The sequence below is a fragment of the Chiloscyllium plagiosum genome, unplaced genomic scaffold (assembly GCF_037043375.1).
Source record: "Chiloscyllium plagiosum isolate Xiang-an unplaced genomic scaffold, Cpla_swu_hap1 HiC_scaffold_24, whole genome shotgun sequence".
NCBI classification, from domain to species: Eukaryota; Metazoa; Chordata; class Chondrichthyes; order Orectolobiformes; family Hemiscylliidae; genus Chiloscyllium; species Chiloscyllium plagiosum.
Window position 1 is genome coordinate 29,549,383 of NW_028270162.1, and position 27,294 is coordinate 29,576,676.

General features: G+C 41.2%; 1 protein-coding gene across 13 annotated transcripts in view; it reads right to left on the minus strand.

Annotated features, from left to right (window-relative positions):
* Positions 1-27,294, minus strand: part of cux2b (cut-like homeobox 2b) — a 327,011-nt gene that overhangs the window by 16,624 nt on the left and 283,093 nt on the right. For 10 of the 13 annotated variants that reach the window (XM_088000027.1, XM_088000020.1, XM_088000024.1 and 7 more), the window contains 6 exons: positions 25,827-26,495; positions 23,840-23,941; positions 22,549-23,306; positions 14,405-14,561; positions 9,125-9,403; positions 5,469-5,657 (listed from right to left, as the gene is read on the minus strand). In XM_088000027.1, coding sequence (XP_087856153.1) covers positions 5,469-5,657; positions 9,125-9,403; positions 14,405-14,561; positions 22,549-23,306; positions 23,840-23,941; positions 25,827-26,495 — 2,154 coding nt within the window. The remainder of the gene's footprint in view (positions 1-5,468; positions 5,658-9,124; positions 9,404-14,404; positions 14,562-22,548; positions 23,307-23,839; positions 23,942-25,826; positions 26,496-27,294) is intronic. The other 3 variants (XM_088000017.1, XM_088000015.1, XM_088000023.1) reach the window with 1 other exon arrangement.

A 27,294-nucleotide genomic window follows, 5' to 3' on the forward strand; every position in this document is an offset into this window, starting at 1 on the left:
CGACTCCCACAAAATGGAACTAACCATTTAGCATAATCCCAGGAATCAAATTACCTCTTAAAAGGTAACAAGTTGATCAGCTAATTGGAGCGGTTCAATCTCCCATACTTATCAAGGTAGGGACAAAGTGTCAGCCATGGCTTAGTTGACAGCACTCCTGCCTCAGTTCACTCCCAGGCTCAAGCAACTAAATCCAGGCTGACACTCCAGTGCAGTACTGAGAGAGTGCCACACTGAGGTTCCGTCTATTGGATGAGATGAAGCTAAGATCCCAACCACTTGAGAAGGTGGATGTAAAAGAAGGCACTATTTTGAAGAAGTGGAGTGAACCGACTATGTTTCACCAATATTTATCTCTCAGTCAAGATGACAAAACAGATTTTCACATTACTGTTTGTGTTGTTGGATACTGACTGGTGTGCTTCCTACACCACAACAGAGACTACAATTAAAACATGCTTCTCTGTTATGAAGCACAGTGAGAATCTGTTCTGAAGAAAATTCACGTTGAACTTGAAGTGCTAACTCTGTTTGTCCCTCTCCGGATGCTTTCGTACCTGCTGAGTTTCTCCAGCACTTTGATTGGGAACTGAATGGGAACTGAATCAGTTTTTATTAAAGCAGATAGAGGTGTTCATGGTCATGAAGTGTGTCTATAAAAGCATAAACTTTTCCTCCTTTTCAAATTTTCTGTTATTCTTACAGTACAACAAAGGAGTCCTTCTCAAATGATCAAAAGGAACATTGAGACACAATTACTTGTATTTTAATTATGATTGGCCTAAGTATGAAAGCCAAGGGCTGCTTACTTAACAGTATGTGACAGAGAAAATAGGTCTGGACAGAAACAACAACTTCATATTATACAGACCAGCTTTGTTTGTAGAAGACATTAGTATCCTGAATCTAGCAGCGGGAACACTGCTGTACTGTTTATACTTTCAATTACAGTACTTAAAAATCACAATGTATAAACTTGACCAACAGTTACACTTCAAATCCTCTGGAGGGTGTCTTGGGTTAATCTTTCTTGCTGCATCCTACAATGGTTTTATTGTGCATTCACTTACCACCGACAAAATACAGACGATGGATTAACACCGGTACACCCACTACAAGTGTACCACAGTAATTTTAAATAATAACTTCATGAAATATAGGGAATAGTATCCATCCTCTTAAGGTAAAGTACTTAAACTATGTAAACTAATAATATATCCAATTTTTGTTTCAGTCATTCACATCATCATTATTTGCTAATATCCAATTCAAGTGAAAACCTTTGTTAAAATATTTTGAGTTGAGAACTTCTGGTATGCTCAGTAAACAGGTAGTCTTGACTTCAATCATCCATGTACTTTAGCTATCACAGACATAGAGATAAACTGTTTTAGCCAAATTTCAAAGACGACATGGAGTTGCAGAGCTAGGGTTCTCCATGAAGACTCTCTATGCTGCTGGTGCCTGAATGTAGCTGGGGGCTGTATATGTTGTCTGTAGCACACTCAGTTTAACATCATTAACTCATTATTATGGGTTTGGAAACCTCTGAAATCAAAGCTTCTTGCACAGACACAGACCTTTGATAAACATCAACGGGAAACATTGTTACTGCTGCAAGTATAGTTTCTACATTATGCATTTCTTTGTAAATTTGGAAAGTTGTTTTTTATGTTATGAACATTGCTTTCAACTCGAAGGGCACAATGTTCCCCCTTGCTGGTGAGAGGTGGTGAGGAAGTGAAATAATGAGACATACTGGGCTTTCAGGGAAATTCATTACCTTGTTGCTATGTCAGCAATTAAATTCTGAGAGAGAAGGTCCATGGGTAACACTCTGAAATCATCAGCAATGAATGCTCCTAAATGGTCATTTAATGGCCACACAAGGTCTTCAACTCGCCACCTCCCTGGCTCATCTGCCTCTGTGGTGAGATGAAAGGTTGCTAGTTTCCCCTCTAACGGCCCTAATCTCGAGGTAATTGGAGGCATGAATGGGCGAGAAAGTGGCCTCAAAATGCTTTACCCCGATCATGTGAGAAGAAAACAAAACCTTACCTTCTCACAGTGAATCCCCTGAGTATTAGACCTTGTGTGGTGGAATTTAGGATCCAGAATCTGGTGATCCACGTCGCCAGTGTTGAGGCCTGTGAGATGACGAGATATTCGTCCTCACTTGCCTGTCAGCTCTTATTTGGCCAAATGGTGGATCATATGGTGAGCTTTTCTACCTGTGACAGAATGGCGGTGTACTCACCATCCAAAATACATCCACAAAAGTAGGAAAAATGCCTTGGGTTTTCCTGGTTAATAAGAATTCAAGCCTGTTTGCAACCTGCTTACTGACTATATTTACTAGCCATTCAATTTTAATCAACTACACGATTTTACAAATGTATGAAATCTGAACCTAATTTAACTTGAATTGTGATGGACACAGATAACTGATGTGCAAGATTTCTAAACTGATTAAGAAATTGGCTTCACTGAAATATCTATACTTATTAAACATTACAGTTGGTGTGTGAGGGAGTGAGCCTGTTTTGTTGAAAACTGTTAAAAATTTCTAATAAATATTTTCCAAGGATAGGGTGTCAGACCCTGCCAAAAATTGCTGGAGTGTTAAAGTGAGGCTATGATCCTGAGACTGGGCTACTTGGCCAATGGCATCATGTAGAACATGCAAAATACCTTCAAAGTCAACTGTCTGTATGGGTTTGCACATTCTCCCCATGCCTGCGTGGGTTTCCTCTGGATGCTCTGGTTTCCTCCCCCAAAGATGTACAGGTTAGGTGAATTGGCCATGCTACATTGCCACAGTGTTCAGAGGTGTGCAGGTTAGGTGCATTAGTCAGGGGTAAATGTAAAGTAATAGGGTGGGGGAATGGGGCTGGGTGGGATACTCTTCGGAGGGTCAGTGTGGACGTGTTGGGTCTAATGGCCTGTTTCCACACTGTAGGGATTCTATGATTCTATACTGAAGATGAGGGAAGGAAGGAAGAAAGAATGCAAGAGAGAAAAAGGAAGTGGGAAATGTAATTGCAAATTTTAAAGAAGCACCAATTGTTTTGTTGATAGAAAAGCTTGCTGCTAATCACATAGATCTGCAAGACAGAGGGGGTAATTTTCAAATTACCAACAGAGCAGACAACAAGTGCAATGAATTGGGCGTATATTACTGAACCTATTCATTTCTTATCCATTAAAAACAGTTTCATGTTGCAATGATTTGAAATTTAGCCCGAAGGATTCTAACTTATGAGACCTATGTAATAAAGATAGCTGAATGATACACAATGGGTGAATGTAGCACTATTAAACTGATACAGCATCTCTAAATGGCGAGAGAGAGAAAGAGAGAGAGACTGTATGAAAATAGGAGGGAGGGAGGAAAGAAAGAACAAGTAAACAGAGACGGAGGGGAGGCGCCATGTTATTCTACTTTAATTCTGAGTAAAACTTTGAAGCCAGGATTGTACCATCTGTCCTTGGTTGAACAGTCAATTGCTAAATTCCTTATACCGGTGAGACATAGCTCCTAACTGTTAGCACCCATGAGACACAGAAAAGATCTGCGTCTTTCCGTTCTATTTTGAGTGAATTTACAAAAACTGAAGAGAAAGTAAACATAGCCCCTTGGAAGGAGGCCACGTTTTCCCTGCATCATCTCTCAAAGGCAGCCTTCCACCCATGAGACCGCCTTTCTTTGCAACATGCTTCACCAAAGTAAAAATAACGGGGAGGATCTAGAGAGAAGCCGAACAAATTAAGGGGAGACTTAGGGCAATGTGAAGTGAAAATAAGAGAAAAGGGAAGAGCACCAATAGATACTATCAGGTAAGAGGGTCACAATGCACAGCATCATGGGAGGACCAATGGGAGCTGGAAAAATACACCCTAAAATCCTGTTGTTCAAATCACTTCCTGAGAGGCCAATTTAGCACAAATCACACTGTTTGATGAGAGATGTCTGATACCTGTCAAAAAATACTAAATATGGAAGGCAGCACTTAATCATATAAAATTACTCAGCACAGCATTAACTTGCTTGGAGTTTCATTTTGAAATATATTCATATGTTTTCCTTTACTCCCCTCTCTCCCTCTCCATGAGACGCTGCCTTTCTGCATGGTGCCAGTTCCACTGGATAGCCATCAGAAATTAGAATTTGGGTTGGATTTCTCTCTCAGACATAGACAGACTTGCATTTTGTAGCATCTTCCATGGTGCCCTTTGGTCTTAAAGGGCTTGACAACAAATAAAATACTTCGGGAATTATAGTCACAGCTGTATTGTGGGAAAAGCACCAACTCAGCAATATGATAATGACCAGATATTTTGCCTTTTATTTAATATCACTCAAGGATTAAGTATAACCAGGACACTGGGATAGCTCTCCTGTCCTTCCTTGAAATAATATCATGGAATCTTTCACATGAACCTGAGAGGGTAGCTGAGGCTTCTCCCTAAACAGAGTCAATTCTAGTTTCTCTACTGTACCTAGTAAACACAACATTAAGTAGGGTTAAAATTCTAGGAGTTGGTCTTTTAACTATTAGTAACTTTTCAGTTTTGTATTTTCTTTTCATGCATGCTAGCCACCACCTTTTCCATAAAGGGCTCATTGATTGGCATTTCATTCCAGGCTTGATCACATAGAAGATGCTATGCATATTTATAAAATAAATGTTTAGTTAGAACTCTTCAATCCACCCAGTTTCCCCATCCAAAGTAAGTATTATTGCATTTGCACATGCTTAAATATACTGCATTAAATCAATGAAAAATCACAGTGATAAATAACAGCTACCAGAAGCAGTGAGAATCTCCAAGGATGGATTTCTGTCCTGGAGAAAATCATGGGCAGAGCAAAAGAAAGGTGGAGTTTGATGGGGGTTTTGGAGCTTCTGTACTGGTGAAGGCAGTCGGAAACTTTGTTTTCAAACTTAATCCAGAATAGGTCGTAAGGACATACAGGTGCTCACTGTATAACCATTTATGTGTTTGTTCTGGGTAGAAAAATGAAACTAAAATAAAATCTAGCCATCATTCTCTTTCACCTGCTGACATGGGAAATTCACAATTCAACCTATTCGTTACCTGCTAAAGGGCAGCCATAGACAGGCAGAGGAGACATCGTGGAACTTTCCCTAATTGATGAAACAAGTTTTGTGAAGTGGAGTGGATCGACTCATGCATGTGTGGTGTGGCAACATTGTACATTTTCAGGAAAGGACAGGAATGCGAATAGGAATGTGTTATCATTAGGGTATTTTAGAAAGTCCACATGAACCAAGTCATTAGAACTGGTCATTACACAAATGGAAAAACAGGACATCCGAATTGGCCCAGTCAGCTCCTGGATTCGGTTCCAAGTCAATTCTAGTTACACTATATTTAGTAACTAGGAGTAGTTTTGAAATTTTAATTCACTTATTTGCATACATCTGTTTTTGGATTAAGCTTACCTTTTTTTTCTATTTTCTTCATGTCTCTCAACTTCTCCACATTGAATGGATCACTTAACCACAGCTGCATACGGACAAATGGTTCCCTCCCCTTCAGGCTAAGCTTATGCCAAGGTTTAGGCCGAGAAAGTAAATCTGAGACAGAGCCTTGGGTCAGTCCTAAAATGCTCTCTCCAAAGAGTCTTTGACCTTTCAGAAAAACACACAGGACAACTTCAAATAGCGTTTCTAAAGAGAACTAAAGTTCAGTCAAATACAATAACAGTTACTCATTACAGGCATAGCACATATCAAAAATCAGCACAATACACACTTACAAATACTATTTCCCAATGACATTGTATCCTCCAATTTAATGTGAACAAGAGAATCCACTGGATTATACACACAACCTTCAGTTCTTGGAGAGAAATGTTCTGAGGCCAAAAGATCATTTCGAGGGCATTTGTGTTGTTAGAGAGTTTCCCTGAACTGTCAAGAAATGATTATCTTCCTTTCTAATTATTTTCTATTAAAACATTAAAAATTCTACAAAACCTATTATCGTCCAAAGAATGTGATATGGAAATAGTCACTACACTGCTTTATAACACAAGGGGCAGCATCATCAATAAAATGAGACATGTGTAATAATTGCCCACTAATGGCAAGTCAGAGGTTATGCTGTTACAAGGATGGTGTGTGTGTACATGCATGTGCACTCATATAAGTACATTTCTCCACTAGTGTGAAGAGATCCCCTCTAAGAAACAGCAGAACCTGTTTCTTATTGGCCTCTGGAAAACAAATAAAACCGCTTCCCCTAACAGATGCAGGTGGACAAACAAATACCACAGTCACATAAATAAAGTTCTGCATGCAATACTGAGGAGCTCTTTAATGCTCATCTGGTTATGGTATAGACTTTTTTTTAGCCAGCATCAAGAAGTAAATAACATTAAGAAAAGGATAGAATTAATTTACATTTTCACCCTCAATATGTGGCATATCACTTGGTATATTAAGCAACTCTGATTTAATCATGCTTTAGTTCCAGTCTATTATGAAACACTCCCTTTCCAATATGACAATATCATAAATAAATGCAACTGCTGTAAGAATTAACATCACAGCATAATACACAAAGTTTAAATACTACTAGAATTCAAAAACAGTATGGTTTTATTTGGAAAACGTGTAACATTAGCATTTATTTCATTAAACAGGCAAAACCTGCAGCTCACATTTTACCTTGTTTATACAAAAAATGTTGATGTTCCTTAAAAAAAAGGCTGCCTTTCCTGTTAACTCAGTCAGTTCTTTTCCCGCACTGTTCAAGAGTTCAGGTGGGGACTGAGGTTACAAACAGCAACCACTGATAGGCTCTGCAATTGTCCACATTTGCTGTCCACCATAAATGTGCCTAGAAGCCATAGGTAATGGCCCTTCAAATAATAGATTTATTCTTACATTTTTAACCAATTCATTATTCCTATTTGCAACAGTAAGCACTCAGTTTAATGAGGAGCCTATTAAAAGGATTAAGAAGTATTTTAAGTACGTTGTACAACTTGATTTAATCATTTTGGGCTCAACACCTGCACCAGCTGAGGTTACTGTGAAGGTCCCATCTTCTCAATCTCACCCCTTGCTTGAGGCATGGTGAACCTCAGGTTAAACCACTAGTTTTCTCTCTCAAACGAGACAGCACCTCAATGGTGCTCTGTGGCTATGGCAATTTTACCTTTCGAGACTGACCATTATTCACTCATGGCTGTTGCAACTTCACAATTGGTGAAATTCAAGCCTTTCTAATTCGTATGTATCCAACTTGTTCACTTGTTGTCTTCTGCAAGCCAAATGTTCGGCCAAATATAGGTGTAACAATACAAAGTGTGTATGTATAAAGGCGTAATTCCATGCATGATATGCATTATGTATGAACAACCTCCATGGGAAGGTTCATTTTTTTAAATTATAGGGATATCGACAAAAGTGCAAAAACGAATGTGTGGCTGCGAGTAAATATGACTCTTGAAGGAAATGTGGGCTATTCACAAGACTTTTATTATACACACATTTAGAGATGTTAATATTGTTCATTATCTTTCCTCCAACATGACTTAAATTAATTTTCAAATGAAGATTATACCTGCAAGAACAGAAGCGACACAATATTTTGACAATAGAAAATGTTCTGAAATTTAAAAAATAATGTTGTTATTGAATTAGATTCTGTCGATAAACAATTATACTGGAAAAGTAATCATACAAAGGTTCTTCCTGCTATAAAAGGTCATGGGGAAGAAGTTACAATCTCTACAATTGTCTGAATTATTAAAGGAGGAGTGGTCTGATCTATTCCCAAGCCAAAGGCAAAGAACTATTCATAAAAAAAACAAAGTAAACAAAGATCAGAAACAAACAATAACACAAATTGCTGGAGAAACTAAGCAGATTTGGCAGGATCTGTACAGAGAAAACAGTTAGTTATTTTGAGTCCTGTGAACCTTCTTCAGAATTGGCTCTGAAAATAGAACATAGAACAATACAGTGCAGAACAGGCCCTTCGGCCCTCAATTTTGCGCCGACCTGTGAACTGTTCTCAGCGCATCCCTCTACACTATCCCAAAATCATCCATGTGCTTATCTAAGGATTGTTTAAATCTCCCTAATGTGGCTGAGTTGACCACATTAGCAGGTAGGGCATTCTGAAGAAAGGTCATGGACTTAAAACATTAACCCTGCTTTCTCTTCAACGAGCTATTCAGTTAATTCCATTCACAACTCTATCTACATATATCTACAAATTCTTCTCCTTAGATCATTTATAATTGTTGGAGGCCATTACTGAATCTGTATCCACCACCTTACCTGACAGAATATTTCAAATCCTAACATCTTATTGAGTAAAACATTTTCCTCTGGGTCTTCTCCAGCACCACACTCTCAACTCTAATCTCCATCATCTTCGGAAAGGCGAATGGGTCTGGGTGGGATGCTCTTCGGAAGGTTGGTGTGGACTCAATGGGTCAAATGACCTGCTTCCAAACTGTAGAGATTCTATGACTATAACACCATCGACTCATAATTATAATCCTCATCACCAGAAATACTCTAGTAACCCACTTTGTGTCCTTTCTAAAGCAGAGTGCCAAAATAGATGCGATACTCCTACTGGGAGCATCTGAGAAATTGTACCTCTGACAGTGCACTACCTCCTCAAATTTGATTATGGCTGAAATCTCCAAAGTGAAACTTGGAGCTGTGATTTTCTAACTCATACACTTTAAGGTTACTGGTGAGTCAAGGCCAGGAACCGTGACTGATTTCATTTCCAAGGTGCATCCTCAGACTGAACCATGTGTTTTAGCATGAAAAGGTTGTGCTGTGGATTTGATCATTTTGCACTAAATTTCTGAATTCAATTTATGAACACAAATAATTTAGACACAATATGAACTTCCTATTTTGCAGCTTCCCGAACACCAACCCATCAAATTTCTTATTAATTCCGAAGTTTTTCCCGCTGAACCTCCACTTTGCTTACATAATAAATTTACAAGGGAATTTTAAGTTTGACAATATAAATGATTTGCCATACTCTGTATGCTATAAAAATGCCATTTTTACATACAAGCTATATTGAATATATGTTATTGGAAAATATGCAATACCTAAGTTGTTGTCCGTCAATACTTCCTTAACCTTCTTGGTGATGGCATAAGTGTCCAACTCAGAGGACATAGCTACCATTTCCTGTATGCCCGTGGGTGATTGGCCGTTGGACAGACTCTTACCACTCAGTGAGTGAGAAGCTGATTGGCTTTCAGGTTGCTGGTTCTCTTTCGTGCTTTCCAGAGCTGCACACACCGGTTCCTGCTGGCTCTTCTCACAGTCAGTGGGGCTGGGTGGAGGGGACGGTGAATACCTGGCCTGAACTGCATTATTTGCTGCTTCAGTCAAATCAGAGAAAATTAAAATTTACTAAATATCATACATAAATACACCTTTACAAGAAATAAGATGAACGTTTATAATCAACTATAAGCTTGTTCTCAAAAATAATGTGTAATTGTCACTGCTGTTCTTTCCAAAAAGTTATTTGATGCAAATATAGCTCTGTCTATTTGTGCACATTTGTGTGGGGGTGGGGAGAGAGAGATGGAAGGGTGGTGGTGGCGGCAGGGTGGAAGCTGTTAACGTGAGGGAGTGAGGTTCTAGGCCTTGGCAATTCTCCTGCTTCTGGGCTCTTTATGCCTCCCCTCCTCCTTACCCTTGCCAGCTTCTGTAAAACACCTTCATGATGTGCTTTCAGTCAAACAGATGAGAGTAGGGCAGTGCAGAAGGTGGTCATTCCCCCCATCTGTTTTGCACCAGTTTTTTCTAAGAGAAACCCATCAAGTCCTGCCACTTTCCTCCCCATTTGTTTTTTTCCCTTTTCTCTTCCTCAGTATTTATCCCATTTTTCTTTCAAACACTAATTTGAAACTGTATCCAGCACAATTTCAGGGAAGGAGAGCATTCCTAATGTAAACCACTCTGTGTAAACATTTTGTTCTTTTGCAAGTCAATTTACGACGTTAAATCTGGCCATCTGATTACTGATCTTTGGAAACTTTTTTTTAATTTATTCTATCAAAACTCATCAACATTTTAAACCCTTCAAGCTTCTTGGCTCAGAGGAGAACAAACTCTCTGTAATCCCTCACCCCTGAATGACTACAGCAAACCTCGTCTGAAATTACTACAGAACTTTCATATTCTTCTGGTGTCCATTCTTTGGCCTCCTCCAGAGGTCCCTAGCATCATGCCAATTTCCAGCCAATCTGATTAACTCTACATAATATAAAGAATTGCTGAAGGTAATGGATACTGCAAAGGTGACGGGCTGTGACGACATTCTAGCAATAATATTGAAGGCTTGTACTCCAGAACACGCTGTTCCCCAAGTCAAGCTGTTCCAGTACAGCTACCATATTGGCATCTATCTGACAATGTGGAAAATTGGCCATGTATGTCCTCTACACAAAAAGCAATACAAATCCAACTGGCCAATTACTGCCTCATCAGCCTACTCTCGATCATTAGTAAAGTGATGGTAAGTGTCATCAATAGCACTTGCTTAGCAATGATTTGCTCACTTACTCTGAGTTTGGGCTCCATCAGGGTCACTCAGCTCATGACCATATTCCAGCCTTAGTTCAAGCATAGGCATGACAGCAGAATTCCAGAGGTGAAGTGAGAGTGACTGCCCTTGATATCGAGGCCGCTTTTGACCAAGTGTGGTCAGCATGAATTGGTTGGACTGAATGGTCTGTTTCTGTGCTATATGACTCTATGACTCAGTGTCGCTTAAGGTCCTCCTAAAATCCAAATGACATTGAGAGTGGCCCTACACTAAAAGGAGTGCAGCAGTTTAAGAAGGCTGCTCATCACCCCCTTCTTAAGGGCAATGCGGAGAGACAGCCAGCAATATCCCCATTCGATGAAGTAAAAGGAATTGGAAACCCGTTGTCATAATGGGTTGAACTTTTCTATGTGGATTCAGGAAAACTTATTTGCTTTTGCTCTATGCCTTTATTTTATAAAAATTAATGAAAACTAATTTCAATTTGATACATTTTACTAATGCAGCTTTGTCCAACTGTATTGTTCATATTATCCAAACAGCTCCATTTCTTTGAATCTGGCTCTACATCAAAATACATATTTTTGGAGGGCTCTTCATAAGATTTTGTTGAAAGCTACGTGTTGATTTTCAGAAACTATTTTTTCATTCTCAGCAATTCGTGAATTAGGTGATGCAGTCATGTAGTAACAATACATTCTGTATGTTTGTTCACCTGTGCAGATTCTGCACTCACTCAGAAGTAGAATTAGAAGAATTCGTTAAAATTCTCAAACATCAGCTCTCCATTTAACTTAAAACTACAACACATGTGATAGTATTAAGTCATTTGACTCCACAGTATTCCAATTGACACAAAATAACTGGCATATGTTAGCAACAAAAGTTTCTTTTACAAAGTTACTGGCTGACCCTTCAATATGTATTTGGAAAGGCAAGGACTGATTAGGAATAGTCAACATGGCTTTGTGCATGGGAAATCATGTCTCACAAACTTGATTGAGTTTTTTGAAGAAGTAACAAAGAGGTTTGATGAGGGCAGAGTGGTAGATGTGATCTATATGGACTTCAGTAAGGCGTTCGACAAGGTTCCCCATGAGAGACTGGTTAGCAAGGTTAGATCTCACAGAATACAGGGATAACTAGCCATTTGGATACAGAACTGGCTCAAAGGTAGAAGACAGAGGATGGTGATGGAGGGTTGTTTTTCAGACTGGAGGCCTATGACCAGTGGAGTGCCACAAGGATCGGTGCTGGGTCCTCTATTTTTTGTCATTTACATAACTGATTTGGATGTGAGCATAAGAGGTACAGTTAGTAAGTTTGCAGATGACACCAAAGTTGGAGGTGTAGTGGACAGCGAAGAGGGTTACCTCGGATTACAACTGGATCTTGACCAGATGGGCCAACGGGCTGATAAGTGGCAGATGGAGTTTGATTTAGATAAATGTGAGGTGCTGTATTTTGTGAAAGCAAATCTTAGCAGGACTTATACACTTAATGGTAAGGTCCAAGGGAGTGTTGCTGAACAAAGAGACCTTAGAGTGCAGGTTCATAGCTCCTTGAAAGCGGAGTCGCAGGTAGATAGGATAGTGAAGAAGGCGTTTGGCATGCTTTCCTTTATTGGTCAGAGTATTGAGTACAGGAGTTGGGAGGTCATATTGCGGCTGTACAGGACATTGATTAGGCCATTGTGCCATTCTGGTCTCCTTTCTATCGGAAAGATGTTATGAAACTTGAAAGGGTTCAGAAAAGATTTACAAGGATGTTGCCTGAGTTGGAGGATTTGAGCTATAGGGAGAGGCTGAACAGGCTGGGGCTGTTTTCCCTGGAGCGTCGGAGGATGAGGGGTGACCTTATAGAGGTTTACAAAATTATGAGGGGTATGGATAGGGTAAATAGGCAAAGTCTTTTCCCTGGGGTGGGGGAGTCCAGAACTAGAGGGCATAGGTTTAGGGTGAGAGGGGAAATATAAAAAAGAGACCTAAGGGGCAACATTTTCACACAGAGGGTGGTACGTATATGGAATGAGCTGTCATGGGAAGTGGTGGAGGCTGGTACAATTGCAACATTTAAGAGGCATCTGGATGGGTATATGAATAGGAGGGGTTTGGAGGGATATGGGCCGTGTGCTGGCAGGTGGGACTAGATTGGGCTGGGATATCTTGTCGGCATGGGCGGGTTGGACCAAAGGGTCTGTTTCCATGCTGTACATCTCTATGACTCTATGAACTCACCTGCTGCAGACTACTGAGGTCACACCTAATGGATTCCCATTGTTTATACACAAAGCTGGTACATTTTAACGAGGCATTCCCCTCCATTACCCCCTCAATTTGCAGTCTCTTCCGTCTGATCCCCTTGCACCTATTCCATCAAGGAAGAATTAGAAACTAAGTACCATGCTTTTCAATTTCTAATCAAAAGATGTTTGATCCGAAGATTGTTGAAACATGTGAATTTGAGTCATACAGTCATAGAGTCATAGAGCTGTACAGCACAGAAACAGACCCTTCGGTCCAACTCGTCCATGCCGACCAGATATCCTAACCTAATCTAGTCCCATTTACCAGCATTTAGTCCATATCCCTCCCTATTCATATACCCATCCAGATATGTTTTAAATGTTGTATTTGTACCAGCCTTCACCACATCCTCTGGCAGCTCATTCTCGACACGCACCATCCGCTGCGTGAAAAAGTTACCCATTAGGTTCCTTTTAAATCTCTCCCCTTATACCTTAAACCTATGCCCTCTAGTTTTGCCCTGGGGCCAAGACCTTGGCTATTTACCCTATCCATGCTCCTCATGATTTTATAATCTTCTATACAATCCTCAGTCTCCGACACTCCAGGGAGAACAGCCACAACCTATTCAACCTCTCCCTTTAGCTCAAACCCTCCAACCCTGGCAACATCCTTGCAAATCTTTTCTGAACACTTTTAAGTTTCACTACATCCTTCTGATAGCAGGGATACATGTCACTTTTTGATACAAATCTTAGGTGATACCTTGCATCTCTATGCACTTATCTGATCTTGTGCCAATGCATGTGTGTTCTAATTGAGGTTACATGCTAAATGGCGAACTTTAATGTTGGAGAATCGTGAAGGACATGTTCATCAGGTCTTTTTGCCTTTTTGCCTCTGCCAGCATTCATATTGATATGAGTCAATTATGCTTCATGGTTAATGTTGAAATGTAAACTAGATCTGAAAATGGTTTTCCTGTTCAAGTCATTTTGGAATCCTGACTGGGAAGCAATAAAGGATTTTGCAACCAAGAAAAGGAAGGTTTGTTGGAAATGCTGTATCAGATTTCTTGCAGTGGAATTTACTGTTAATCTTTACTTCATCAGAAAAATCAAAATGTCAATTAAACCCCTCAGGACATGAATGATTGATTATGTACATTTTCGCTGCTGTGCAAGCAGGTACATTGCATTCTGGAATGGTAAACAACAATTTTTATCACAAACTCGGGGGATAAATCTGCTACTCTGTCACACTGACTCAATGAGAATGTAGCAGTGTAGGACATCCAAAATTCAGCTTACAAGGGAAGGGTGGAGGGGGGGGGGGTCATGTTTTGTCACACCATTTGCAAGGGCTGACACCCAAAAGGTTCCATTTTAAAGCTGTGGGGAATCAAAGAAAACCAATTAAACCACTGAAAGAGAATCAACTGATACTTCATGAAAACCTGAAGTGTCAAGTTAGAATTAGGGAGAGAACATATCTAGGATATGTGGACTAAAGATCAAGTGACTGTACATTTAGGGTTTCTATGTATATTGCAAATAAAATAAATGAAAATGGTCTCTTACCTTGTATAGGTTGGGGAGGGTGGGTACTCTGGCCTAACTTATCAATGAGCCACAGCTGCATGCGGATAAAAGGCTCGCGACCTTTCTGAGTTAGCTTACTCCATGGCTTAGGTCGAGAAAGCATATCACTCACACTCCCCTGGGATAGACCCAGCACCTGACAGAGGCAACATTGAGAAGAAACCCAATTATTTTCCAATCTTCCATTCTGTCCTGCAAAGAACAAATCTACTCTATCGACATGGTAACATGTTGCACAGGACTAATTATTTTGTAAGACAGTAGCATCACCATTACTCTGTCAATGTTACTGCCAAAATGCAGCACACAAATGGATTTTATTAATACTCATCATACTATAGATGTTATAGGAAATCCACTTATGGATGTATAGCTTCTGACAAATGAACTTCCTTCATAATTTTGCAACAAGTGCATTTGCTTTATATTACACTAAAGACAAATTACTATAAGTAGTGGATTTAGACAAGTTTATTAGTTGATGCTTCAAGGCGACCAGTGAGAAGCAGAAGCATTAAAAAACTCTTTCACACCTCAGTAGAATTCAATGTGGTGCAGCATTGGAACAATGTTTTTTTTCTTTTGGTAGCTGTAAAGGCCTCATACATTGATTAGAAACTGCAACTTCTGAAAATCAGAGAAATCTACACATTGAAAGCCAATTTAATCAACCTGATTTTTTTCAAAGTAATTAATGAGATTCAACCAAAATCCAGAGTATGTTTAACTAGTCAGATAATCTAACTAATCCAATCCTCTCGATATCTGTCATTTTCAGGTGCAGTTCTTGCTTATTTTAATTAGAAGTGGACTTAATTTTTGCCACTGTTCTTCACACATTTGTCTTGGGTCTGGACAATAGATAGCCCTAGCCCACAAAATGTTCATGAAAGTATCACAGCTGGAAGCCGGAAGAACAGCTTCACCTCTGGAAGTCACTTCCAGAAGCTGGGGCTGTGTTCTTCACATTCCCACCATTTGCTTTTCTCTGCTCAAAAGCCCAAAAGCAGAATCTCCAACGTTTCCTCTTTTAAACTCTGAGGATTCACGTTGTCAAGTCCAAAAGATTTGTCATCGCTTCGTGTCCAACAGCAGTGCACAAGTGGAACTGCAGACGACAAGGCTGCGTGGAATCTGATACTGTTGGAGGTTACTGGAAGGCAAACACACAGGACATGACTTGTCTTCCCAAGATGAAAGTCTCTCATGCTTCCAGCTGCTTCCTTCAGCTTAGTTTTGATTTCACTTTGCAACCATACCCAGGCTTGAGGAACAGCATGCACACATAATCAAACACTAAACAAATGAACATGACACCTTTTCTCCTTTGTAGAATTAAAGGACCAAATTTCAACCTAAACCAATTTAAACACTGTACAGATAATATATCATTTTTTACTAAGTAGAGAATAGTGTTTGAGATGTTAAGGTTGTTTTTGGGCCTGACGTTGTGGTTCCATGCGATCAGCTTCATGAGGTGGACAATCAATTTGGCAGTCACTCATTAGAAAAGGAAAATATCCTGGTCTGCTTGCTGCATTCCTTCTTGTGTTGTTATTTAACAGGTAGGCATTGGCATTAAACAACTGTTTGATTTCTCCTGATAGAAGCGATAGAGAGTTTGTAGTCATGATTTAGTCATTTGATGTGAATCCAGTCTCCAAATCCAAATCATGGTTCCTTGCACTTGTTCACTTGTTGAAGTAAGCTTTTGTTTACCTTTTGGAGATGCCGGTGTTGGACTGGGGTGGACAAAGTTAAAAATCACACAACACCAGGTTATAGTCCAACAGGTTTAATTGGAAGCACTAGCTTTCTGAGCGCTGCTCCTTCAACCACCTGATGAAGGAGCAGTGCTTTGAAAGCCAGTGCTTCCAATTAAACCTGTTGGACTATCACATGGTGTTGTGTGATTTTTAACTTTGTTTACCTTGTTACTGCATTATTTCTTCACACATATTGTCTAGCAGTGATGGCTTAACAGTCAGTGGCAATCAAATGTTATGGCCAATCATAAGTTTGACTGGCATCTTTCTAGTTAAGAGTAGGATCTGAATTTTCTCTCAGGCAATAATAGCTCTCAGCTTGTCCTAGATCCCCCTGCGGAATTGCTTGATACCACCGTTTGACTGCGGGTGGTATCACAACGCCAGATTGTAGCGAATTCTGGAGCTTGCTAGGAACTCTGAACAGACTGGAAACAAACAGCAGTCGATTGCCTGTAATGATAGCCTCAGGCAGACCCTAGCTTGTAAACGACGAGACAACAATGTCAATGACTGTGGTGGAATCTGTTTAGTGATTTACTATCATTTGCGATATTCACCATGAACAAGCAAAAAAAAATGTGGATTGCTAGGGGCTCTTGCACTTCTCCAGAATCATCAAATCATCTACTTGGGAGTTGTTGCTATGGTTTTGTTGGCTATGGACACTGTTGTAGACATGCAGGACATGGGATAAGATTCTCTCACTGAGTATAAATGCAACACAATTCCGAATTAACTTTCCCATGCGTGATATATTGCTGGCCACTAGACTGTTTGATTGAATCATCATAGCAACACCTGGATGCCTCTCATCAGCAAGATGCAAAACACTTTGCTGTAGAATTTTACTGAAAACCTTTCATGTTCTATATGCAATATAGTTGTCATCAAACAATACAAGCCCTGGCATGATCTGTATTACCGGACCAGCTCTTACTTCATTTTGCAGGGCCATTTGATTTTTAGGTTCTGGATTACTTTCTGCACTATGTTCTATGTTTACTTTCTGCACTATGTTCTATGTTGCTGATTCTGCCTTCAACCTTTCTTAAGTAACGAGAATCATGGCTGCATGTGAAATCACTGTAATGTTGCCTGTTGCTTTGCCATTGCTAATACTGCCTGTGACAGTAATGAGGTGAGGCATATCAGCTCATCAGTTAAAAGAAACTTGAGATATTCATCCTCTAACTTGTACTGATGAAGATGATCTGCCCATTTGAAAATACGTTGAGGTTAATGATTGGATCCTGATGAAACTAACAGTTCTTGATAATTGGAATGGAGTATGATTGTTTACAATAGAGATCTATAATGTTCACAAATGTAAATATAGGCTGGTGTTTCCTGCAGTTCACAAGAGTATTTAAGTCAGTTTCCAACAATTGCCATGATGTCAAGCAATTGGTCTTTTGCTTCTTTTAATGTATGCAAGACTACAGTTCTAACTGCACTTCCTGCTGCAGCTGTAGTGACATACATTTCACATGTGGTTGAAACATGTGAGGACGAGCAGAGATTGTGTATTTGTGTCTAACACATTCAATATTATTTGTTGTGTGACCACTGAGTTGAGCAATTCCTGCTGATAACAACTGATCATGTTCTGCTTCCTCCCCTCCACGGACAGTATTGTCAAAGAGGCTGAACATGTCCTCAATGTCTGACGTGATGTATGCTTGAATGTAGCTCACTGGGCACTCTGTGGCTTTGAAACACACCTTCATCAGTAACAAAAGATGTAAGATATCAGGTTCACTTCACTCCTGTTATCTGAAAATAACTCGGTCATGTGTTGAGCTTTGTGGAGTAATGAAATGATTCTGATGGATTGAATGAAGGAGATATCTGTCGGAAATTATTGTCTTGTTGACCAGCTTCATATCCATTCACAGTTGAACTTTGCCATTTTCCACCATTGAATGATTAGGCTTGATATCCACACTGGGGCACTGATACTGTCCACTTCAAGAGGTTTTTGTGGCTGTGACTCTTTGGTTTTGTCTACAAATGCAACTGGGGAATTAATGTGTCATTGCAGGGAGCATGACATTACTCCTTAATTTCCCAAAATCTGATAAATAAGGAACATTCTTGCTCCTTGTCTGTGTCACTGATTACAGTAGTGTGCATGTGCATACTTGTGGGTGTTTGTGTTTTGGGGCCATATATACACGTGTGTCTGTGCACATGCGTGTTTGGCATGTGTTTTGGAGTGTGTATGTGCGCGTGTGTTCAGTGTGTGTTTTGGGGTGAATATGGGTGTGCATGTTCAGTGTGTTTTGGAGTGTGTGTGTGTGTGTGTGTGTGTGCGTGTTCAGTGTGTTTCAGAGTGTATATGTGTGTACATGTTTAGTGTGTGTTTTGGGATGTATGTGTATGTTTTGGGGTGTGCGCAGGTTTGGTGTATGGTGTGCGTGTGTGTGTGCATGTTCGGTGTGCTTTGGGGTGTATGTGCATGCGTGTTCAGTGTGTGTTTTGGGGTGTGCATGTTCAGTGTGTGTTTTAGGTGTGTGTGTGCATGTTCAATGTGTGTTTTAGGGATGTGTGTGCATGTCCATTGTGTGTTTTGGGGTGTACGGGTGTTCGGTGTGTATTTTAGTGTGTAGTTGGGTGTGTACATGTGGGCAATTTTGGGCGAGTTTTGGGATGTGTATGTGTGGGCGATTCTGGGTGTGTGTGTGAGCATGTGTTTTGGGGTGTGTGGGTGCGTGCGTGTTCAGTGGGTGTTTTGGGGTGTGCACAGGTTTGGTGTATGTTTTGGGGTGTGTGCATGTGCTCTGTGTGTGTGTCTTCATTGTGCGTTTTGGGTGAGGTGTGTGCATGTCCAGTGCGTGTTTTGGGGTGTACAGGTGTTCAGTGTGTGTTTTAGGGTGTATGTGTGTCTGTGTGTGCATGTTCAGCTTGTGTTTTGGGATTTGTATGGGTGGGCGATTCTGGGTGTGTGCGCGCGTGTGTTTCGGGATGTGTGGGTGTGTGCATGTTCAGTGTATGTTTTGGGGTGTGTGGGGGTTTGGTGTATGTTTTGGGGTGTGTGCATGTGCTGTGTGTGTGCGTGTTCAATGTGTGTTTTGGGTGGGGTGTGTGTGCGTGTTCGGTATGTTTTGGGGTGAGTACGTGTATGCATGTTCAGTGTGTGTTTTGGGGTGTGTATGTGTAGGCGATTCTGGGTGTGTATGTGTGTGTGTTTTGGGGTGTGCGCGGGTTTGGTGTATGGTTTGGGGTGTGTGCATGTTCGGTGTGCTTTGGGGTGTATGTGCATGCGTGTTCAGTGTGTGTTTTGGGGTGTGCATGTTCAGTGTGTGTTTTAGGTGTGTGTGTGCATGTTCAATGTGTGTTTTAGGGACGTGTGTGCATGTCCAGTGTGTGTTTTGGGGTGTACGGGTGTTCGGTGTGTATTTTAGGGTGTGTGTGTGTGTGTACATGTTCAGTGTGTGTTTTGGGTGTGTATGTGTGGGCAATTTTGGGCGTGTTTTGGGATGTGTATGTGTGGGCGATTCTGGGTGTGTGTGCGCGCTTGTGTTTTGGGGTGTGTGGGTGGGTGCGTGCGTGTTCAGTGGGTGTTTTGGGGTGTGCACAGGTTTGGTGTATGTTTTGGGGTGTGTGCATGTGCTCTGTGTGTGTGTATTCATTGTGTGTTTTGGGTGAGGTGTGTGCATGTCCAGTGCGTGTTTTGGGGTGTACAGGTGTTCAGTGTGTGTTTTAGGGTGTATGTGTGTGGGTGTGTGCATGTTCAGTGTGTGTTTTGGGGTGAGTGCGGGTTTGGTGTATGTTTTGGGATGTGCATGTGCTGTGTGTGTGTTCGATGTGCGTTTTGGGTGGAGTGTGTGCGTGTTTGGTGTGTTTAGGGGTGCGTACGTGCATGTGTGTTCAGTGTGTGTTTTGGGGTATGACGGTGTTCGGTGTGTTTTAGGGCGGGTGGGTATGTGCGTGTGTGTTCGGTGTGTGTTTTGGGGTGTGCATGTGCGTGCGTGTCCAGGCATATGCAGGCATACACATGTACAGAGTGTGTTTTGGGGGAGGGGTGTATGTGCGTGTGTGTTTTGAGGTGGGCACATGTTTGGTGTGTGCTTTGGGGTGGGTGTATGTGTGTGTTCGATATGTGTTTTGGGGAGTGTATGTGCATGCATGTTCAGTGTGTGTTTTGATGTGCTGGTGTGCACATGTTTGGTGTGTGTTTTGGGGGGTGTAGGTGCGTGTTCGATGTGTGTTTGTGGGGGTGTAAGTGCATGTGTATTCAGTGTGTGTTTTAAGGTGTGTGGGTGTGCACATGTTCGATGTGTGTTTTGAGGTATGTATGTGCGTGTTCGGTGTGCTTTGGGGGGTGTATGTGCGTGTTCGGTGTGTGTTTTGGGGTGTGCGCGTGTTCAGTGTGTTTTGGGGTATGTGGGTGTGCACATGTTCGATGTGTGTTTTGGGGTGTGTGGGTGCTTGGGGAGTGTTTTGAGGTGGGTGTCCGTGTGTGTTCATATCATCAAAAAGGCACACCCCGATAAGGCTTCTGCCTTTTGCTACACAGAGCATGAGGCTGTCCATGTTGTCGTGCACTGGAATTATAAACATTCCCAAAGCTAGAAATAATGATGTCATCGCAAACTTGAAAAAGGTCTGCTGCAATGAGAAAAAATTATGAAGCATGATGATGGGAGCATTTACTGCCCATGAGCTTTCCCTCACCCCCTGGAAGAGGTTCCTTCACATGTCGAATCGATGATGTCCTCTTCTTCAACAACCTGCACATCAACTTTGCAAAGTGCTTGCATTTAAAAACGAGTTACACTTTCTCCTTTAAACTACACACAGTGTCAGGAACCAATGGATATCTCCACAATATTTGAAGGTATCTAAATCATGATGAGCTCGAAGGCAAAATATACATCACCCGGTCATCACACCTTGTCCCAAAGTGTTTTTCGACAGCACTCATTCCTGTCTATTGTAGACGTGCCTGATGTGAGTTGCTCAAATGTACACTGGCTTTCTGCTCTGATACATTTTAATAGCAGGTCTTGAACACTGAAATCTGTCGATCCCCTGGTCGCTCTCCTGGTGAAAGAAGAAGTTCTAGGGCCAGGAAATGGAAATTAATCGTGAAAATTGAAACCAATTGTTGTGCTTTACAGCTCAGAGGTAGGCAGAGATGATACCATTTTCTACATCCAAACTGGAATTGTATTCATTGTGTTCTTTAAATGTTTCCATTCTCATGCTTCCATCTACTTCTTTCATCTTAAGTTTCTGTTTTATGCTGTAGCCATACCCAGGCTTGACAAATTGCAGCAGGACTGGCGGCATCCAAGTAGCAGGAGAATTGACGTTTCAGGCATGAGCCCTTCTTCAGGAATCTTCAGGCCCTAGAACTTCCTGAAGAAGGGCTCATGCCTGAAACGTCGATTCTCCTGCTCCTTGGATGTGCCTGACCTGCTGCACTTTTCCAGCAACACATTTTCAGCTCTGATCTCCAGCATCTGCAGTCCTCACTTTCTCCTCGACAAATAGCACACAGAGGATAGTTAACAAATATATATATCTAATCAAACACAAACAATTGAATACTAGACTGATGTGTTGCTGCCATCTCTAGTAACAGTTCATGGGTACGTGTACGTCCAAGGTAAGTCTCACTGTGTCCCTTCCATGATTTATCGCAATATATAAGTTGCCAAAGAATTGATAATGCTTGGGAGCACTTGAGAAAGAGGACAGTTGTTTAGAATTGTTGATCTGAAAGGATTGTTTTGTATCTTTATACTCTACTGCATCTGCCTGGATGGGTCCACCTTCAACATCAAAAAAAATTTAATACCATCTAAGACAAAGCCACCACTTGACTGGTGCCTCGTGCCGCACCTTCAACAGTCAATCCCTCTGCCCAGTGGCTGCAGTATGTACCATTTACGAGGTGCGCTGCAGAAATACATTCAAACTCCTATGACAGCAGCTTCCAAACCCATGACCTCGACCACCTTGAAGGACAAAGGAAGGAGATGTATAAGAACACCACACCTGCAAGTTCCCCTCTAAGTCAAACACCAGCCTGACTTGAAACTATAGCAAAGTTCCCTTGCAGGGCCAAAATCCTGGATCTCCCTTTTTCACAATACTGTGCTCGATCCTACATCCCACTGGACTGCTGTGGTTCAAGAAGATAGCTCACTACAATCTTCTGAAGGGCAACTGGGGATGGGCAATACCTGATGGCCTAGCCAATGATGTCCATATCCCATGAACAAATTTTTAAAAAATCATTCAAGAAGTCAAACTGCTTCTTGGAAATTTCAAGAGCTCTTTTCATTTTGCTGCGCTCAAGCAATGTATTTTGGATTTGAATTATTTCCTCACCCTGTCTCTTACCTTTTCTCCAAAGATCCTCTGACAGATTCCATTTTTTGCCAGTTTTTCTTTAACTTGTCTAGTCAGTTCTATTGTGTCCACTTCCCGATACATGTACATCTCATACTGTTCTGGAGTCAATGGAGGAACCGTTGGTTTCAGCGAACGTGGGACATACGTAGGGAATACAGAAAGCTGGCCAATATTTTGCGAGTCCGGACTGCCCTCAGATTTTATATCTGTAAGTTTGTGAGTACCTTCGACACCAAATGAATGTTCCTCACCATTTTTGCTGTTGTCACTAGGTTCAGCTCGCCACTGTCTTACATTCCCTGTCCCTGAAGAACCACACGAAGAGGATGATGGTGATGGTGATACTGAAGCATACAATCTATGAGCCATATTTCTCTCAGTGGCCCAGTGCTGGTCAAAGTACGATCCAGCATCACCAATTTCAGATTTCACCTTTCGTATTATGTTCTGTACAAAGGCCGCAGGTGATACAACACTGAGAGGAGTCTGCGAACTTCTCGTTGCCATGCCTTCCTCTTGCTTGATGTATGAGGAAAGAGGGATTTTGTTTGTAGCTGGTAAAGTTTCTACGTGTGGAGTTGGCATTGTGTTGTTGTTGCTGTTGGTCTCCATTTCCAACAGGACTTGCTGTTGGGCTTGCATCTCTCTTCGGGCCTGCTCCAGGATGGATCGAATTGCTTCATCAGAACCAGCACTACTGCTGGAACTTGTACTGCATATAGGCAATGGAGAGCTTTTCGATTCAACTGAAAATAAAATATAAATGAATAAAGTCAGTCTATTTGAAAGCATTCTATAACACAAATATGAAATCATTACATTTTTTCAATTGCATTCCTTTGTTTTGGGAAGTTAGAAATCCATATTTTACATAAAATAGAAACAAATTTTCTCAACAGACAAAGGAACTGTAGATACATCATGTTGATGTTTAAAGTGCTTTTCAAAGCTGTACAAAAATGTTTTGTACAGAAAGAACTAGGTAATTATTAGCACATTTGAGCCCTCCTGGTTCAACTCATTCCTGAGGACAAAATCCAATTATAGTCTTAACTCTGTACTTCATGCCTTGCATTCAGAAATCAGATGACACTTCTCATAACAGCTCCAAGAAACACGAAAATTTAGGGTTAAATATTTAGGCTGTGAATATGTAATTGGTGAAATTCTCTAAAAGGATGCCTTCTGCAGTTAAGTTGAATGATCTGCACGCTTGAACTTCAACAGACAGCTGCTAATCTTATTTCTAAGTACAGTCAGGCTGTCTTTTAATACTTACCACATTTTTGAGTCTGAAGCTCTTTTTTTGCCTGCTCCAGAATATTTTTAATTGCCTCATCTGAACCAGTCTCTGGAGTCCGAATCCTAGGAGTTATACTCCCTGAAATGAAACACGCACAACAGTGAACACTTTAAAAATGTTTCTGACAATATGCCCTAATATCTTCATAAATGGTACTCTGCGTGTTACAACATATGGGAGCTAGAGAAAACACTGAAACAAAATTAACAAGCAGCATGATCTTATCAGTACTTCCATTTGACTTGAATTGGGTCATACAGGGCAAGAGTTGAGTTCATTACCTCAATATCTCAGAATACCCTCCATTGATTTATCATTCTTGATTCAGCACAGTGTTTAAATCTTAATCTGTCTAATATTTGTTTTTCTTGTTTCCCTGACTATGCTTCATATTGTTTGGATACTTGAATGTTCCCTAAGCTGGTGTTAAATGAGCATCCGGCTCTCATCTGGAAATCACACCAGTTGAGTTTTTAACTGAGCTGCAGAGGTTATTGTGAATGGATTGTGAAAGGCTGGTTCTGATAGTGTCACATGGAAGGTTACAATGTTGTCATAGAATGCAGTGCACAGACGTTTCATGCAAACAAGAGAATTAGACATGATTACCTTTTTAGGTCTCATCTTAATCTATCTAAATAGCAATAATCATTGGGAATTGATGGCCTTGGGGTAGAAATGGCCCAGGAGTATAATTGCTAGATTATTAATCCAGAGACTCAGCTAATGTTCTGGGGATCCAGGTTCAAAACCTGCCACGGCAGATGGTGGAAATTAGAATTCAAAAAGAAATCTGGAATTAAGAATCTAATGATGACCGTGAAACCATTGTCGATTGTCAGGAAGACCCATCTGGTTCACGAATATACTTTAGGAAAGTGAACGGCCATCCTTACCTGGTCTGGCCTACATGTGACCCCGACATGTGGAACGCCTCATCTTCCGTCTCGGAACACTTCAACCCCAAGGCATCAATGTGGATTTCACCAGTTTCCTCATTATCCCTTCCCCCAACTCACCCCAGCTCCAACCTTCCAGCTCAGCACTGTCCCCATGACTTGTCCTACCTGCCTATCTTCCTTTCCATCTATCCACTCCACCCTCCTCTCTGACCTATCACCTTCATCCCCACCCCCATTCACCCATTGTACTCTTTGCTACCATCCCCTACCCTCCTCTCTGACCTATCACCTCCATCCCCACCCCCATTCACCTATTGTACTCTATGCTACTTTCTCCCCCCCCCACCCCCCCCTCATTTATCTCTCTCCACTCTGCAGGCACCCTGCCTATATTCCTGATGAAGGGCTTTTGCCCGAAACGTTGATTTTCCTACTCCTCGGATGCTGCCTGACCTGCTGTGCTTTTCCAGCACCACTCTAATCTACACTACATGTGACCCCAGACTCACAGCAAAGTGGCAGACTGTTATCTGTCCAGTAGGCAATTAGGAATGGACAATAAATGATGGCCTAGTCAGCAACACCCACATCTCATGTACGACTACGTTCTTTAAAAAAGTTACCTCCTCTTCAGACATCGTATATTAAAAGTTAGGAATTAAAAATGTAAATTAAGCAAACGGTTAATTAAGATAACACGCTACATGTTACTCTATCTTTATCTGGGTTTATCTTCATTCAGGCATAATCTCTCACTCCTCCATCTACACTGACAGAGTGGAAAACAATTGTATCCCCAGTCTCTGTCATGAACCTTTAGTGCTGCCAAGAGTCTGCTTGACATCAAGGTCACATGATATTCCTTCCTTCGCCCCTCCCCCCAGTGTCTGGGTTGAGATGGGTATCTCAGATTCCTTTACATATTAGGGTGATTTGAATTGTCATCATTCCATGAAGTAACTGTCCATTACAGCAATGAACTACTGGAGCACCAATCAAACTCTATTTCTTCCTAAGTTAAATTACAAAATAAACCTTATTTTATCGTCTGGGTTATATACCTCTTTGCCGCACTTGAATTGTTCGAAGAGCAAGGATATTTTGCTCGTCAGATAGAAACTGCTTCATTTTAATAAAAGGCTCCTTTCCTTTAACAGTAAGTTTATGCCATGGTTTGGGTCTGGCAAGAATCTCACTAACGGATCCTTGTGATAATCCCAGGACGTAGTGTCCAAACACACGTTGTCCAATGTTGTGCTTTAGCAGTTGCTCTTTAACCTGAAAAGCGATTTCAGCTGTCTCCAGATGTTCTTCATCGGCACCACTCGAACTGCTGCTTTCTGAATGGTCACTCGATGGAACTGCCTCAGAGTTATTGGAACTGTTCCCAACAATTAACGCTCCCTTGGCAGAGTAGAGTGCAGTTGGGTAAACAACTGTACTTGCAGCTTCCTTTGTGTAAAGGGGTGACATCAGGGGCTTATGGTGCAGTGGCTCTACACAGGGTTTCTCGTTTGTTTTTACCAAAGTGAATGGAGAGACAGGAAATGCTCCAGATATTTCCGATCCTCGGGCTGACCCATGTGCTGGTACGGACTTCGGAGAGGCTTGCTCGTCTCCTGACCAATGTGGCACTGGCAGAGGAGAAGGTGAAGGACGCTCTGCGCTTAAGGTGTCTTTCACAATGCTCAGAGTGTCTTTCACGGAGTTCTCTTCAGGTTGCTCCTCATCTGCAGAATACAGAAGTGTTTTGATCAAATTGTTCTATTCTGTGGCACAAATAGCTCTATAAAAAGCATACACACAGCTATTTAACTTGCAGAGATATATCATAGATGTGCTACTCTGTTTAGAATTTAATTCACAGCAGGAGTTCAGCAAGTAAGGGTTGTATTTCCAATAGTTTTTGTGAAGTTGACACGGTAGGGTACTGAGCGGGGTCTTTCAGTGGTCGCATACTACTACAACCCTCACTCAGGCACCATGCATAAAGTGAAAGGAATTAACACTGCACTTCTACAAATCATCAGTCAGACCATATTTGGAATATTGTGCTCAGTTCTACGCAATTCATTTAAGCACTGGTGTTAAAACTCTGGGGGGAATGCAAAGGAGATTTACTAGAATGGCACCAAGAATTAGAAGATTACAAAGATTAGAAAAGTTGGCCTTATTCTCGTTGGAGCAGAGAAGATTAAGAGGTGACCTCACTGAGGTGTTTAAAATTATGAAAGATTTTGACAGGGTAGAGAAAGATGTTCTGATTCCACTGTTTGGTATGTCAGTAACTAGGAGTGTCATAATTTCAGGATTGTCAGCAAGAGAGCTCAGAGTGAGATGAGGAGAAATAATGTTATTCAGTGAGTTAGGATTTGGAATGCACTGCCTGGGAAAGTGGTGGAGACAGATTCTACAGGAGATTTCAAAAAGGAGCTGGATATATATTTGAAACGGATGTATTTAGAAGACTACAGAGATAGGAATGGAGAATGGGACCCACTGGGTAGCAGTTTTGAGAGGTGGTACAGA